Source organism: Tyto alba, unplaced genomic scaffold, assembly GCF_018691265.1.
Source record: "Tyto alba isolate M040663 unplaced genomic scaffold, T.alba_DEE_v4.0 Super-Scaffold_16, whole genome shotgun sequence".
Taxonomy (NCBI): Eukaryota; Metazoa; Chordata; class Aves; order Strigiformes; family Tytonidae; genus Tyto; species Tyto alba.
Window position 1 is genome coordinate 20,761,097 of NW_024881278.1, and position 16,500 is coordinate 20,777,596.

A 16,500-nucleotide genomic window follows, 5' to 3' on the forward strand; every position below is an offset into this window, starting at 1 on the left:
TTTGCAGCTGCACCACCTGGTTTTGTACTCTGCCATGGTGAGTCAGTGATCATGGAACCAGGCAGGCCTAGGAAGTTCAATGCTGTTTTCTTATGGAAAAACTTATTCCTGGTTAAACTCACCAGCCAGAGGGGCTGTTGTAAATAGGAGGCAGAGATATTTAGGTCACTTGGGGAAAAAAATGCAAAACTATAGCTCCTACCCCAGCACATTCATGGATTCTAATGCTCACAACTGTCAGGTTGAAGCAGGTTCAACTCTCATTCAACAATACGCTGTGGTGGAGAGCCTTTGCCTGCACCTCCCTGATGTAGGCTTACAGAACAGTGACCGCATTAATACTTGGGCAGATTTTTTTCTCGACATCAAAGGAAAAGTTGCCTTTGATAAAAGAAGGTGAGCTTGCTACACCTGAAAATGAAGCAATCCAATCAAAAGTTATTTGGCACAGCATCAACCTTTAGTGACCCGTGAGTTGTTCAATATACAGCAATAATAGTTATGGATTGATTTTGTTTCTATACAGAAGAAATCCCCAACCCCTGCTCTCTTGAATTACATCTTTTGTTTCTTGTTGGACAGTGCACTGGAATACAAAGTTTAATACTAGATGAACAAATTCAACAGAATATTTAGTAAAAGGGAGTAAAAAGTTTAATACTTTTTAGAAAAGGAACATCAAAAAGCGCATTAGGAGTAAAATCCAGGTCCGTCCAATCATCTAGTCTGCAATATCACTTAATCATTTTCTCCTGTAACAAAGAGGTGCACATTCTTCTTGGACTGTAGCATTTGAGCTGTGCGATCTATGCCAACCACTGCAGCCAATCTCTGAGCATCATACTTGGAGTAGAGCACAGTACAGGTCCAAGTAGCATCCACTCCATTGTCTGTGGCCTTCATCATGTTACACATCTCACTGTAGAAGTGGGAGTATGTTGGTAATTCATAGAAAATGAGGTTCCTAATGCCTTTGATCGTATACCTGTAGGAGGAAAAACCAAAACGTGCATGTTAAAACACCAATCCTGTATCACTTGCTCCAATTTCCATCAGCTTCAATGCACATCAGTTGTAGCTCAACACTAGAAACCCTTTGTCGTGGACTGGAGGCTAAACTTAGCGCAGATGTGGAATTTAGGGGGGGATATCTAACACTGCCAGGCTCAGTGACTTCCTCCAAGATACAGACCACCACCAATTTCTGCAGTATTCAGCCTCTTTAGCTTGGATTTTAAGACAATGAAGCCTGATCAGATTAAGCCTCACAAAGCTTCTTGTATTTGCCAAAACATATTCAGCTACTAGAAAAAACTGTTCCATTAGGAACTTCTAAACAGCTCCAGTCAGGAGGTAGCAAATTTTCCTGGTGGCCTCAGTCTCTTTCAGAATTTTATGTAATTATTGTGGCACAGATGAAGACAAATAAAAGGCACAATGAATCCCCATTTTGTAGGTGATATCATCCTGTCCTGACACCAGTGGAACTTGGCAGCACTTACCTTCCCGAATAAAGCCCTGCGCATACCGAAGTATTAGAGTCCCTGCAAGGTACTGCTGACAAGATGCAAAAATTTTAAAGTAAACTGAAAAGCTCTTACTTCAATCAAAGAAGTCCTCAGAGAGATCCAACAGATTCAAAAAGCAATATAGCTCACCTATGATTAAGGTCAGACTCTACTTCCAAAACAGCACACACACAACTCAAGAGGAAAACTCAGTCCACAATTCACCTTTTGTAAAAGTGGAAGCGCTCAGTAAACAATAAAAACTGCTTCTCTCCCTTGAGAAAGAACATCCTTGCTCTGCAGACACCAGCCTTTTTAGTGTATTCACAAATGTGAGTAAAATTCAGCTGCTCTTTCTTGAAGTAATTTCGAAGACGCACGTAGTCAAAGTACGATGGAACGTAAACGAGCGTGTGTGACATGATGGCATCGCGGTACTCCGGCAAAACTTTGTTGATGAAAAACTGAAACCTCAGTTAAGAAAACAAACATGTTTTTTAACCGGAGTTAACATTTAGCTTTCCAATACTGATATGACCTCAAACAGAAATATCATCCGACAACAGACTACAGAAGATTTTGAATACATTTTTCCTTCTTTAACTTCACAGGATTTCTACTCATGTAGAAGATAAAAGGTAAAGGCTTTATCAGTACTACACAATTATGTAGCAACTAGTATTCCCTTCCCAGACTTTACTCCCCAGTGCCTTCGGCAAGGAAAAGGTCAGTATTCCCCTCCACCTGTGCAGGGCCCAGCTGGCATTTAAAGAGTAATGAAGGCATACTTCTGTGGTGAAATCAGCATGCTCTGCAGGAAACAGTATGCTCAACTAAACCCAAAATGGCAGTCATTAGGGCGTAGCAAAATAGTCTGGAACACAGAGTACCTTGTATCTATTACAGAAGTTAAATTTTCAGCTTCTAGCCTCCGAAAAACATGAGGAAGCTGGACCATAACGTGGCTAATGGAGCCACTGAGTGGTACGTTGCGGACAGCCACCTGTGAGAAGAAAGCAGGAAGTTTAGAGAAGCAGCATTTCAAAGGCAGCCACAGTCCAGCCAGCTTTCTGCTCGTAACTCACATCTGCAAGCAAAGAACAAGGCTGTTCTTAAGAAAGCTCCAGTACAAAACTACATTCACATATACACATGCCAGATCTGTTAAATATACAGGACCACTGCTTATGCCCTGGCATCCATATATTTGAAATGGACATCTAAGGTTTTTAATTTTCCTGCTTCTTTCAAAGTAATAACAGTTTGTGCTTCTTATACAGTAGGACGGAAAAAAAAAAAGGAAGCAGGCAAACTCTCCATTTAACAACAAAATAAATAAAACAAGATAGCTTGTATGTGTCAAATTAAGAAAAAACAAAATCTGATTTCTGACATGAAACAGCTACCCATGAAAGAAAAGGATCAAATAAATATTGCTGCAAGAAGAGTAGTTCTTTGTGCCTTTGGCACAGTATTAGAAATTGTCATTCAGCGTCGTGGGGATTCAGACTGAAATACTCGAGTAATGGAAACGACTGGCACACAGACAGTCTTTCTGCAACCGAGTTATGGAATTTTTCCATGCGTTAGGTTTTCTGTCCCTCTTCCCCTCCCTTATGTCAGCATTTAAAAGGCAGCTCTTAGCTCCTCTGCGAACTCACCTGCCCCGCGTAACTGAAGCAGTGTTTGTTGAAGACAGAGTTAATCTGGGGATCCTGAAGAGCGCTGAACAGCAGCGTCTGGCGGTAGTACTTGGACCAGTTATGGAGATTCAGCATTCGCACTCGGGAAAAGTCTACCCCATGGGAATCCAGAGGCAGGAGGTTCATGTGCTTCATCAGGTGCTACAGAGAGATGGCCACACATTGTTACTGACGGACATCCCTGCACCCAGGCTGCAAGAGCCTTAACTGCAGAGAGAAAGCGGGAAGGGATGAGCAAGACAGCACAGAATATAAAACAGTAGCAATCTCCCAAGACCTGCGGGTCTGGAATTTATTGATCACAGTAAGAGTAATTTCCTTGACTTCCCACCACAGAACTGAAAGCCACCATCTCTTTAGACATCAGTAACAGTAACCTTTGCTTCCAATCTTCTCCCACGGGGCAGGTGTAATGGATTTGTTTTTATTAAAGTCAATAGGCCCAAGGTTTCTGAGCTAAAGGAAGCCCAAGGGCAGTTCTCATCACATTCAGGGAGAGCTTGGGTGCAAGTGTGGAAATTCACCTCATTTTGGCCTCGCTGAATGATGCCTAGGACTGGCATCGCTGCTGCCCAATGGTGGGCAGTTGCACCCAAAGGAAAAAAACAGGGAACAGCTCCAGGACTTATTCCTTGGATATCATAAAGGCTCATGGAGCTTTCCTGGGACTCCCCAGGAAACAGTATACCTTCTGGGCTCATTCAAAATGCACAGTAACATTGTGCTGTCAAAATGCCTGGCTTAGGTACCTCAAAGGTGTTTCTATATGCAAAAAAACCCAACCTTTCAATCTTGAAAATTTTTATTAACTAAAAGCCAAAAGGCATGGGTACTACTGCATGCCAGCCACAACCCAAGAGCTCTATTTTCATTATACATACAGGAAAACCTCTGTACTGTTTAACTCCAGACATGACTAATGCTTAGTATCTCTGAAGTCAGCAGAGACAAGCACCAGCTCCTATTGCTTTCTGGAGGAACCTGAATTAGGTTGTACAGATTCCTCATACAGCTGCAATCTGAGACACTGGGCAGTCAGACAGCTGGCATATTTTCTCCCAGATGTGATTAAAGGAATCATCGTTATCTCATCCTGCAAGATAATTAAAGCTGTCCAAAAAAAAATCTCCGATGAAATATGCCACTACAGCACCAAATACTAAGATTTATAGAGAACAGGTGCTGAACACTGCCAAAATCTGTAGAAAGAATATTCTTAGTATACAGAAAATATCAGGGCAGAGGGAGGAAAAGGAACAAGCATACATGTCTGGAAGCAAGTCAGTAAAAAAATAGCAATACCATTCCCTGCCAAAACTAAGTTATACCAGACTAACAAGACACAGTACAACACAAGAATTAATACATATGGAAAACGCACCAGAACATGTTCCCAGTTCTGCATCAGGTAAATATCTGCTTGATCGATTACGAGAATTTCTATGGATGACAGAAAATCAAAATCTCTTCTCTTCTCCCCCTCTGCGCCAATAATAGTCCTCATACCCAGGGGAGAGGCAATGATGATATCCGATGAGTAAAATGGTGCATACAGTCTCATACTCTTTTGAAGAATTGCAACTCCTGTCCAACAACAACCAACAGTATTTTTTTAGTTAAGGTCAATAATCAACCGTATTCTTCCAGCAGGCTCTGTAATATTAACTCCCTACATCGCCTCTCCCTTAACACATACTAACTAATGATTATAGCTGGACAAAACCAATCTGTCTGAAACTCTTTTTCCCCTCAAAAGTGCTTACCCACCCTACTCCATTTTACAAGCATTTGGGAGATTTTCATCAAGTTCAGCAAACTCTTTCAGTCATACTTTTTTTCCATATTTTTCATAGCCTGGACAACATTTTTTAATTGAAACATGGTTTTTTTTGTGATTTTCTGCTAAAAAGGGGGATGAGGGGGCTGAAGAACTTAAGGGGGAAAAAAAAGGCAGAAATTATTAACTATTTCCTTCTCCCTAAATCGTAGACTTTGGTCTCTGCCATTAGGTAGTACAGTAACTGTTACCTTCATCTGTCATGAAAGGTTCAGTGTGGACCTCTTGACTATAAACTGCCTTTATTCACAGGGCCATGACAGTTGCTACTAGAACACAAAGGAAAGAATTCTTCGTGTGACAAGGACTGAAAGCACAACCAGTCTTGCATCTTCCCTGGCATTGCTTCTGACACCGTGTGTTGCGATGTGCACGCTGAACTAGCTTATACATCAACTCTCATGGTAAAGAAATAAAAAGGAAGGAATCAAAGGTTTTTGTTACCCTTGTCGTAACTACATGGCAACCTTGCTAGGACCCACAGTTTTTGGATCTTAAAAAAATCCAGGTAGCCCAGACCATATTCAAAGCACCCGCTACAGTCTGCCCAACAAAGGTGTCTCTTCAACTTCTCCCCCTCTCTGTGTGAATCCAGCTACCATGGGCACAGCTGAAGGTACTTGCAACATTTCACACAGGTATCAATAGGGACCACTCCTGCTATCTATTTTAACCCAATGATAAAAAAGGAAAGAAAAAGAAAGGTGCAACTGGTTGAATTTCCAGGAAGAAGATATCACTTGTCACAGCATATACACAGTTTAACAACATCAAGTCTTTTTTCTGTTTAAAAAAGTGAAAGGGTGGTTTTAATAAGGCATAACAAATGTGCTTTAAATGAGATTTTTGGGCAGAAGTAACAGGGTGAGGCACAGTAAGAAAGAATAATTTTCCTGCTTCTAGGATTTGCTTCTGCAAGTAACAGCACAAAGATTCTTCAAGCATTTCTTCACAGCTAGTAAGGGGATCAAGCAGATTGTGGCATGGGAGAGGACTGAACGGAGAATTACTACTCTGCTGAAAGTAAGATGCTCTCAGCCAGAGACATATTCACTGGGGAAGAAAGACAGACTGAATGGGACCCACCTGCATCTTCCACTGTATCATTATATCCCTTGGGATGCCAATTTATCTTTCAAGGGGCAATAATTTGAAATACCTCTGATCTGTCAAGTTAAGTTAGAAAAACTGCCTACTTATCATGGCAGCTCCAAGAACTAAGCCACTAGATAATTCTCCACATACTGAGTTACTGAAACAGCATGAGATTACAATATTATGAAATTGTCTCAAATTTGCTGCTTGTCCAACAGTCCTACTTGCTGGCTACCCCTTTGCTTTCATGAAAACCACAGGCAGCACAGTAGAAAACTACTTTGCTCAGTACTGAGCTTTAATTTTGTTCCAACCATTACTGATGACAAGAGACATTGAGAGTAGGCTAATTAAACCCAAAAGATTTTATTTTTTTTTTAATAACGTGGAAGATTTTACTGCATCATCAAGGCTATTCTCTTTAAAATGAGGTGTGGGCAGTTCTGCTACAATAAAGGAATCATTGCATTTTAAGTGATTCTGAACTTGATGTGAAAATCATCACTTCTGTATTTCATCTTCCTTTGTAAGTTCTGGCAAGGCAAGAAAAATTTTCAGAGAAATCCAAGTTGCCAGTGCAAAGCCAGCATGAATACCACAGAGCCTAGAGTCTCACCAGAACTTCCAGCCCTGATAGCTCCTAGACATTTAGGAAGAACTTGTTACTTCTCAGTTCTTTACAAGCTAAAAATCATCTGTTCAGTAGGTCATTACCAATTCTGAAGTGGTCATCAATGTTGCCAGCAAAGACAGCTTCGTAATCTTCAGGTCTTTTCAGGTTGGGGGGCTTCTCTTCTGGGTCAGAGCCAAACTCCCCTTTGAAGCGCTTTTTATTACTTACATCTATTTTTCTTTTGTCATTCCCTTCAAGAAGACTGATGAAAATATGCACAATTCGCAAAGCACATTCCCTGAAGGGCACTATCATCAGTACCTGCATAGATCAACAGTAACAACAGAATAACCCATAAAATATGAACAACGCACAGTTAACTGTGAGTAAGTAATTTTTTTGACTTAGATCTGCCCCCATGGGGCAATCCAACAATCAGAACAAAACAATTCAGACATGCAGCAAGGAGGGAGGATGAGCTGGGACACAGGGTGCTCACGAACAGGTACAAGCCAGCAGCTTGGTTTGGTTCCCCATCTCACAGCCAGGGTACCATTACAGGAGAACTGAAAACCAAACACGTTCTCCTGTTCTCCCTAACCCCCAAGCAAGCAAGAGCTCCCACAAAACACAGACAGGCTCAACAGCTGGCTCCTGGACAGGTGGCAATAGCCTCTGCACAGAACTCTGAAATATAAATACCTAACTGGGGAGTCAGCACAGAAACAGGCTGGCTAACAGCCCTGTGCTCACTGCTTCTCCCAGGGTATTTGCCCTGGCCATGGCACAAAATTTCCAGGCACGATAAAGGGATGTGAAAAGGCACACGTCCAGGAACGTGTCACCTGAGAGAGCAGCAACAGAAGTAGTTCTGGATAAATCAGCAGGATGCTTATACAGCCAGCCAGGGTGGCGGTGGGGGAATCACATTAATGGAGCTCTCTTACCTTGGGTCTGGTGAGCCCCTGATCCCTGTAGTCATCACTGTCACTCCCTGGCTTTTGGTCTCTCCGTTTGGCATTGTTGCTGAGCACCTGGGCATTTGCCTTCAGAACATGGTTCAAAGCATGCAAGCAGTAAGCATGTCGGATTTCTTCTCCATTTGTTAAAGCATTTCTTTCTGGATAGAACAAGTCCCGGTATGTATTCATGATACAAAAGAGCTCTCTTTGTAATGGGGTAAAAGAGGGATCGCTTGCTTTGTTCACCGAGGACAAAAATTGTTTATTCACTTTTGGCCAAGTGGATTCTAAAGGCTTGTGAAGATAAAGCTGTTTCACATCAACTTCTTTGTCTGCTTTCAAAGTTTTACATGTCTCCAAATTGGAAGAAAAGGTTAGTTGGCCCAGCCTTGGCCACTGAAAAGAAAAGAAAAGAAAACAAAATAACAAAACACCACCAAAAAGGAGTCATATATATCAAACTTAGTATACTTAAAAGCATATCACCACAGCTGGCAGTTTAAACAAGTTAATGAAATTTGAGAAATTATCATTTCATAATATAAGTTGAACCCTTTCTTTCAATATGCAATCTCTTTTAGAGTCTGCCAGGGTAAATTACAATAACCATGAGTTCAGCAGATCTGGATTTATTTTGCAGTGATGTGTCTATATATGTCCTCATTTTACAGATGAGAAAACTGAGGAAGAAGGATGTCATTCCTGCCTAACCCACCCAGCAAATCAGTGGCATAAACCAGGGACAAGATGAGAACCCCAGAGTCCAACTACACTTACAGATCAGCTGTGCTGAGGTACGTACTTTGTTTAAAGATGAAAACAAAACCCCATTAGGGACTAAACACAGAAGTTGTGAATCAGTTGCTAAATGCAATCTTGTTGGGAGTCTGTCTGATTTCAAGGGCAAAAGCTATCAGCGTAGTAGGGGAAAATTCTAAACTTTAAGCCTTCTGCCATGCAAGATGTCCCTATCTATCTCCATAAAATAGCTACACCAAATTAAGTAAAGGTATGTCGTACATTGCTTCAGGTGGCACTGGTATTTTTGGCCACCATATTCCAAAAAAGAAAAATAAAATAAAATTTTAAAAATCACAGCTTCTCTGACTGACTAACCATTGGATATCTTCCAATGAATGTCACCCAGCATATGGCTGACCAGAATGCAAGGCAACTCTCCAAAACAAAATCAGATGTGGAAAAGTTAGGAAGCAAAGGTTTGTCTAAAAATAAGTATTTTGAAAACCAGTATTCTCTCTCAAGCAATGAGGTGGTTTTCTGGTACTGTAATTCACCTATTATTTCCAGTATTAAAGTCCCCTTTACCGGCTTGTAAATGTGTACAGACACAGCCATCCTGAAGCAGGAACGTGGAAGCACATCAAAAATACTTTTAAGACTGTATACGGTCACCTCACAAGCTCAGCTGCAGAGCACATCCCTGGCATCGTAATGTTAACACTCAGAAACCAGTCCTGTTTTTACCTGGTGTCACAAGTACTAAACCTGTGGTTTTGGGACTACAGATCAAACTCTAAAGCTGTTTTTCAGATGTGTTGCCACATGTTTATATGACAGCAGACTTTAGATTTCAACCCTTGCTCAGCCCTAAGTAAAAAAGAAAACACTTCAGCAACAACACAGTGACAAAATCTTGACAATTCCAGTGCCGTAATAACAATTATAAATCTACTTCACTTGTATAAAAAAGATTTTAAACCAGGCATCTTTAGGAACTCTAGATGTCTAAAGAACACTGTTACCTTGCTTTGACTTGAAGTTTTAGGAAGTGTAGACAATTTTTCTACTTCTTTTTCTTCCAGTTCTTTATCCATGTGTTGTTTAAATGGATCTATTTATAATAACAACAACAACAAAAACATCCTGAAAGCTATTGTAGCTAATACTGGAATCAAGTTTTAGAATGGATTTGCAAATGAGACAAACAGTTTCCATGCTGGTCAACACCACGGTTAAAACTAGTTATTTCAAAGCACTTGGAGATGAGAGAAGGGATGTCAAATTCTCCTCACAAGAAGAGAGATAACAGATTTGACAGATTGCTTTAAAAAAGGAAAAAGAAGCACTTATGGAAGTACTAGAACTTTCAATCACAAAACAAATGTTGGACAGGAAAGCAATATGTAGTAGAAAACATTGTGGCAATTTTCTGCCTTAAGCTCTGACACATCCATCCCTTGCAGGTGAAACAGGCTGTCAGTAGTAAAGACCCAAATGAACTTACTGCCCTTCTTAATTTATAAACAGTTCTACCCAGGGTTTTGCATCTTTGACCAGTGATATGAACACAGTTTGTGATAAAGGAGAGACAAATTAGGCGGGTTTTGGGGAAGAGGGGCAAAAATTGCCTGAAGTGAGCAAAAGTCTGATTTATCTAATCAGCATTTCTTTTTGGAAAGGAAAGGAGAGGCAAGAAACTGTAAAATCATATTATATTGGAAGACACTGGCATACACAAAGTCACATGCAAAGCTTATTTTGAAAACCAAGCCCTGTGTACTGCTTGCAGCACAGCAGCTCTCACTGCCTGAAGAAAACTAATTATAGAACATCAGTGCTTGCCAACAGATATCCAGCCCACATACAAGTTATCCAGGCAAAAGTCAAGGCATTTGCTGATCATGACACTGTCAAGAAAATCTTCCCAGCAACGCAAATGAACAGGATATCATTTAATTGTAATACAGGCTCTCTCTTCTGTTGAGTTTTACCAGTTCCAGCATTTGTCAGATAAGGCAGAGGGAATAACGTGAAGTATTTTCAGGCATTCTAGTGACCTCAGGACCAGAGTAGAAATTCATCCCCTTTCTGCTATCTTAGGTGACTCATCTTCTGTAATAGATTACATAGCCACTTCCAAGCTACAGGAACCCACTGGAAAGTAGCACATCATTTATAGGTTGAACAAAGCTGTTAGGATACTTAGCATGCAGTTGGAGAGCTATGGTTCTCATTAAAATGCAATGCCAACAGCCCAAGTAATATTCTCACGGTAACAAGAACGAGCTGTTTTTTCTATCACATGGCCCTTTGATGCTTCCACACATTTCATGTATCAGCTAGGCTGCCTCCCAGATCTAATGTCAGCTGCTGCTCCAAGATGACAAGCCAGCATCACTAGGGATGCTACAAACATATTTCTCTCGCTTGTACTATGCCATCTGATATTAAAACCACAGAGCATGAAATATGAATAGAAGCTCTGCAAGTGCCAATGTGTGGCATATCACTGAACGATCACACACCCGTGCACAGTTATTTGTATTACACATGGTGGGATGACTCCAACACTGGAGCTCAGACTGTACCCATCAGCACACTGCAGCACTGAGATTCTGGGCTACACCCTTCAAAGATACCACACAGATGCTTCACTGATGCCTCAGTGCCTTCCTGATCCTGGTGCAGTCAGACTCCTCTGCATAACCTTCAAAACTCAGAGAGTGCTGAGCATTTCTCTAAATTACTGTGGCTGCCCCAAGCTCCCCACAAGCTCACCTTTAACTCCACTAAGTTGTGAAGGACGACCTCCCAGGTCAGCTTTGTGATTATCTCCTGTGCTGCCTGTGCCAAGAATATCTTCCATAGTCAAGTACAGGCTTGCAGGGCCCTTCATATTACATTAGCTTTTTAAAGTACTATTAAAGCAACAGAACAAGGTAACACCCTCCACACACATTTCTAGCTCCTGATATTTCAAGCTTTACCAGTCATAACAAACTATGCACGAATCCCAGTCCACAGGGGCTGCAGAAAACAAATGGTTCAGCTACACATCTGCATTAGCGTTAAGCAACCCATATGGAACCAGCTCACACGTGGGCAACACAATGAAAAACGTAGCAGAAGAACTCAGAAGCTATATCACATATCATTAGGGTGTTTGATAACATACATATTTACAGATACTCCTCCAGAGGCAGATAGCTGAACACAAACATACTGTGTTTTACCTTCTGAAAAAGCTCGTGAAGAATTGCTGCCCTTCTTATCTGCATTGCAATCTTCACTTTCCTCTTCCATGAAATTAGTTTCCAAGCTAAATTCAGATTCATGTTTCACATCAGTAAACTCCTCAATTACTCCATGACTTGGGTCACAAGAGGAGGTATCTGTGCCATCAGCCGGCTCCTGGCCAAGCGTCTGCTCTGCTGTGCCTGTAGCTGTGAATTGTTAGAGAGAAATGGGTTATACTCTCCTGGAAAAGTTACTGTCTGTAGCTACCTCTTGCTAGCTAGGTTGTTGTTCCCTTAGAGTTATCAATTTTTTTTCTCCCAATACTCTACCCAAAAAGATAAAAAGTGGGCTTTGTATTCTACATTAAAGAAGACTTTTGGCTAGCATACCAAATGTTGTATAATACACAACATGTGTTCCCACAGAAAATTAAAGAATTAACCTATTTGGGGCATATAAGTTTTAGTTTCTGAAGACCCCAAATAGCTGAAAATAATAAAAAGTTGACTCCTCTCCCAGAATTTCTTTGCAAACTTCATGAATGAGGACGCCTTGTCATAAAAGAGGAGGTTTTCTTCCAATTTACATATTCTCTCCTCTGCTATGAGGCAAACCTTTCCCTCCTCTCGGTGGCAGCAGCCAAGCCAGATGCTGTGCGAGAGAACAGCTTGCGTCTCCCATGAGTGGGTGAGAACCCCTGGTATGCTGCTCCATGTGGATTTCCTCTGTGCTGCCGCACAAACAACATCTGAGGAAGCAGCAGTGGGCTGTCTGCCGGAAAATGAACACAGCTACCCTCTCCCCTGCTGAACCCCTCAGCAGCTGCTGCTCCCACCCACACAGAGGCAATGGAGCAACAGAGTCTCCAAGCCAGAAGAGCATCCAGCCAACAAGCCAGTCTACACGAGGATGTTGGCTAAAAACACACATTATTCAAACTTTCTAACTGAAACAACATTTACCAAAGCATGGGAAAAGACAAGACAAACTACCTTCTTCCTGCTCTGGTACACCGTTCTTATCTTCTTCACCTCCATCTCCTTCTCCGGTGTCCTGGGACCCTTCGCTGTCCATTTCTGCCTCACTTTCCCCAGGTTCTTCTGACTCACTTTCATCTTCCTCTTCCTCACTCTCAGACTCGGGAGAGGTCTTCAGGGTAGCCAGGAGTTTACGATACACAGAGACCTGTTCCACTTCAGTCTCTGAATCGCTTTCTGCACTCGATTTATCAGAATTCTCAGTCTGGAAGGAAGAACACAAGTGTAACAGTAACAATCTATTAGGCAGCAGACACATACCCTCACCTCTAGTTCCAACGTTACTTTTTCCCTCTCCCATCCTACCCTTATGCAGATACAATGGAATTTTTTAAAAAAATCACCACTTTAGGCAAACAGTTATGCCAGGCACCTCCATTTAGATTTTGAAAGCATCTTGGTAGACTTCAGCTGAAGTGCCTCGTTCTACACTGATTTGACTTAGAGAATCACAAAATTTGGTTCTTTCAGTCTCAGCTGAGTATATTTGATCTCCACAGACAAGGCATTTACCAAACTGGCACTGGATTTTCCCAAGAAAACCATACACAGAGCAAAAATTGTGAAAGAGCACACAAGAAGGGGACAGAGCACACTGAAAATGCTTCTGGCTTTCAAGAAGGTAAGTGAAACGGCTGTCGGTTGACGACAGTTCACCGGGGAGTCCATCAGGTTTGGCTCAGCCATAAAGCTTCAAACACACCAGACCAGGAGTCAGTTCTGTCCCAGGCTCACACAAACCAATGACAGTGTGCCAGGTTATAGCCAAAATTACAGTGAAACCAGGAGTATAAGCATAGCACCATTTACTCCTTTATTAGTTCCTTTCACCCCCAAAAGTAAAAATCAGTAAATACAATATTAATGCACAAAATTGCTAAAGGAAACAAATGAACCAGAATAAATAATTTTTCCACCCTGAAACTCTGAAGTCTTTTATTAATCTGATGATAAAGGAGGTTACCAAATCTTGACTGAAAGAAAAGCAAAGCACTGGCAATCTGAAGAAGAGGAGTGAGCATTAACTAATTTCTTCATTCAACAGAGAACGAAACATCTTCTAATGCATGCAACACTAAAACTACTAAAACAACTTCAAGTATGATCTGCTTTTCACTGTGACTACGTAATATGCAAAAAAACCAAGAACAATTATGTTACTTCCCACTGCTTCTGCCCTCTCATGGTGTTACAGTCCAAGTTAGACACTGTAGAACACAATTCAGAGCCACAAAAAATCCACATTCATTTTTTTTCCCAAATACAGGTTTTCTAAAGGGAACAATTTCATGAGTTGTAACATGAAATGCTAAGTATTTCACATCTCTGAACTACACAAAAACAAAAGGAAGAAATAAAAACATCTTACCAGATCACAGACAGGAGTTGCTTCTGATCTTCCAGAAACCCTGAAAAGAAAGCACTGAAATATCTTACTCTGACAATGAAAGAGATGAGGGGGAAAAAGGAACCAATGAGTTAAACATGTCTTAGAGACATTAAAAGAAAGCTTAAAACCAAAGCGTCACACAATTCTCCCTAAGAAAACAGACTTGGCACTTACCCTAAGAGGTTACTCTCTCAGGTGATGCTACGCTCCATATGTGAAGTCTGAGTGCTCAAGCATTATAACTGATCAAGAAGTGAAACGTTTTAAAGTAGATTCTGGCTTTAATCAGAGGACAAAGTGTTAAAAGGAAATCAAGAAATCTAACTACAAAGGTAGTTTGTACAACAAAGTTAAGCGGGGCAAGAGCCTGCCTCTAGCACTAAATACTGATCCGCAGAGGTGGGAAAAGACACGTATTACAGGAAAAACGGCATTAACCAGTGCTAGGACTGCATTTCTGCAGACAAGACACTGTATAAGCTGTTCTTAGACTAACCTCAACTCTTTCAAAAAGATGCAGATCCTCCAGTGGGCCAAAGCGCCACTGCAGAGGGTGAGGCACAGGACACAGCTCCCCGGCAGGCCAGGACTCTGCCTTCCTTCCCAGGCAACACATGCCAGGGGGGTCCCAGGGCACACACAAACAGACCTTAATGCTATTTACCTGCTGCTAAAGGCATATAAACTGGGCAGGTGACCTGACAGTGTCTTACTCACAGGCTCCTAAGCCTTCTCACCAAATCACAAAGCATTTGGACTAAGGCACTCGTTCCTTGCAAGTTTACGTGGGGGTCCAGAAGCAAGGTAGCCTTTTTGACAGAGGGGAATCGTGCTGAGGAAGCCACGGCTCTCGTCACACTGGATCTTCGGCGCCGTAGTTCTGCCGCCTTCGCGGGATCAGAAAGGGGTGTGCGACACACGGGGAGCAAAGCTGGAGCCCGCATCCGCCAAGGGACCGACCTAGTGCCAGAAGAAGAGTCCAACTCACACTCCTCCACCTTCCCACTTCTCACGGCAGCCGCGGGGCTGCACAGGAGAGCTTCATAGCATTTTGTTGCAAGCAAATCTGAGCCCAGACTTTCTGCCTTTCCTTCTTCTTCCGAGACCTTGGGCCGAGGAGCAGCGACGCGAAACGCAGGCGCGGCGCCCGCCCTTCCCTCAGGAGCCCGGGGCAAGGCTGGCAGGGGGCAGACGCTGCCTAGGCCGGCCTCGGCCCCGAGCTCCCACGATCACCCACCAGCGCGGCCCCGCCCGCCGGCCCGGTCCGGCCCGGCCCGGTCCGGCACTCACCTGTCATAGAAGGGGTGCTCCTCCCCGAACGCCCTCAGGTGCCGCTTCTGCTTCTTGCTGAGGCCGCGCAGCAGCTCCCGCCCGGCCCGCCGCTTCCCCATGCCCGCCCCGCCGCGCTTTACGGCACGCTCAGAGCGCGCCGCTGTCGCGCTGCCGTACGGTTGAAGCCGCGGGCGGGGCGGGGCGGGGCGGGGCGGGGCGGGGCGGGGCGGGGCGGGGCTCCGTGAGGGGAGCGGGGAGGGGCGGGGGGTGTTTATGCCGGCGGGCCTCCCTCGGGAGGGGGAAATACCGGCCGGGATTACTCGTCCCAGGCAGCTCGGAACGGCAACGGCGTCTAGAAGACGCGCGCCGCTGCCGAGAGCTCCGCGCTGGCTGTTCCCGCCAGAGCTGCCATTTTAGGTGCGCGCCCCCGCCAGCCGGGGCAGCGGGGGCCGCGGGTTTTGGGGCGCTGCCGGAGCACGGGGTGTGTAAGCGGGGTGGGCAGCAGAGGGGGAAGCCCCGCTGCTCTTCTCCGCGACTCGAAGCTGTTGTGTAGTATTAGCACAATATTTTTCCCATATACACTGGGGATACGATTAGTCGAGCCTGGGGCGTTTGCACAAGCTCCGATTTCTGCCGTGGAAACGGTCATTAAGAGGAAGCTCTGAGCTTTATTCATCTGATGAACATTTTTAAAATTCTTGCAGCATTAATGCAGCAGTACTTCTGCTCTCTGCATTCAGATTGTTATTGCTGCTGTATCTAATCAATCTAACCTGCTTAAGAGACTGATCCTCTGCATACGAAGGGGAACACTGCAAACGGCGTATTTGCGTGGACTCCTTCCCAAACTGACCTATGATCTGCAGTGCTTTGCTAAAAGCTACACATTTTCTGGGAAAACCTCTACAGTAAGGCTAGAGGAGGAGGAAGAAGAGGCCCACCAGAAGTCCTTAATGTTCAGGCTGCTTTAATCTAAAAGGTAGAATCAAAAGCTCCAAATCAAATCACACTGAATTCTGGATCTTCTAACATGTTACTGCTGAATCTTACCGAATGCTGTTGTAAGGGTGAAGTTTAATGTCTAAGCATGTACAAAGATACACAA

General features: G+C 43.3%; 1 protein-coding gene across 2 annotated transcripts; it reads right to left on the reverse strand.

The window, feature by feature from the left end:
• Window positions 1-636: 636 nt before the first annotated feature.
• Window positions 637-15,543, reverse strand: UTP25 (UTP25 small subunit processor component). Of its 2 annotated transcripts, XM_042789742.1 has the most exons (12): window positions 15,414-15,542; window positions 14,103-14,142; window positions 12,689-12,938; window positions 11,693-11,902; window positions 9,482-9,570; window positions 7,704-8,114; window positions 6,858-7,077; window positions 4,593-4,795; window positions 3,170-3,352; window positions 2,399-2,511; window positions 1,734-1,979; window positions 637-985 (listed from the first exon to the last, which is right to left on the reverse strand). In XM_042789742.1, exons 1-12 carry the CDS (start codon window positions 15,512-15,514, stop codon window positions 739-741), a joined length of 2,313 nt encoding a protein of 770 aa, XP_042645676.1. In that variant the 5' UTR covers window positions 15,515-15,542; the 3' UTR covers window positions 637-738. The 2 variants fall into 2 exon arrangements, with proteins under 2 accessions (XP_042645676.1, XP_042645677.1); XM_042789743.1 differs by lacking the exon at window positions 637-985 and having other exon boundaries at window positions 1,740-1,972; window positions 15,414-15,543.
• Between the last annotated feature and the right edge of the window lie 957 nt (window positions 15,544-16,500).

Bases quoted from the DNA above. Each gene is read 5' to 3' on its own strand.
- UTP25 (XM_042789742.1), bottom strand. From the start codon at position 15,514: ATGGGGAAGCGGCGGGCCGGGCGGGAGCTGCTGCGCGGCCTCAGCAAG. The intron at 4,796-6,857 runs GTAATGACCTAC...GTTGTTGGACAG, and splicing joins TGATGACCACTTCAGAATTG to GAGTTGCAATTCTTCAAAAG. The intron at 1,980-2,398 runs GTACTCTGTGTT...TTCTTAACTGAG, and splicing joins ACTTCTGTAATAGATACAAG to GTTTCAGTTTTTCATCAACA.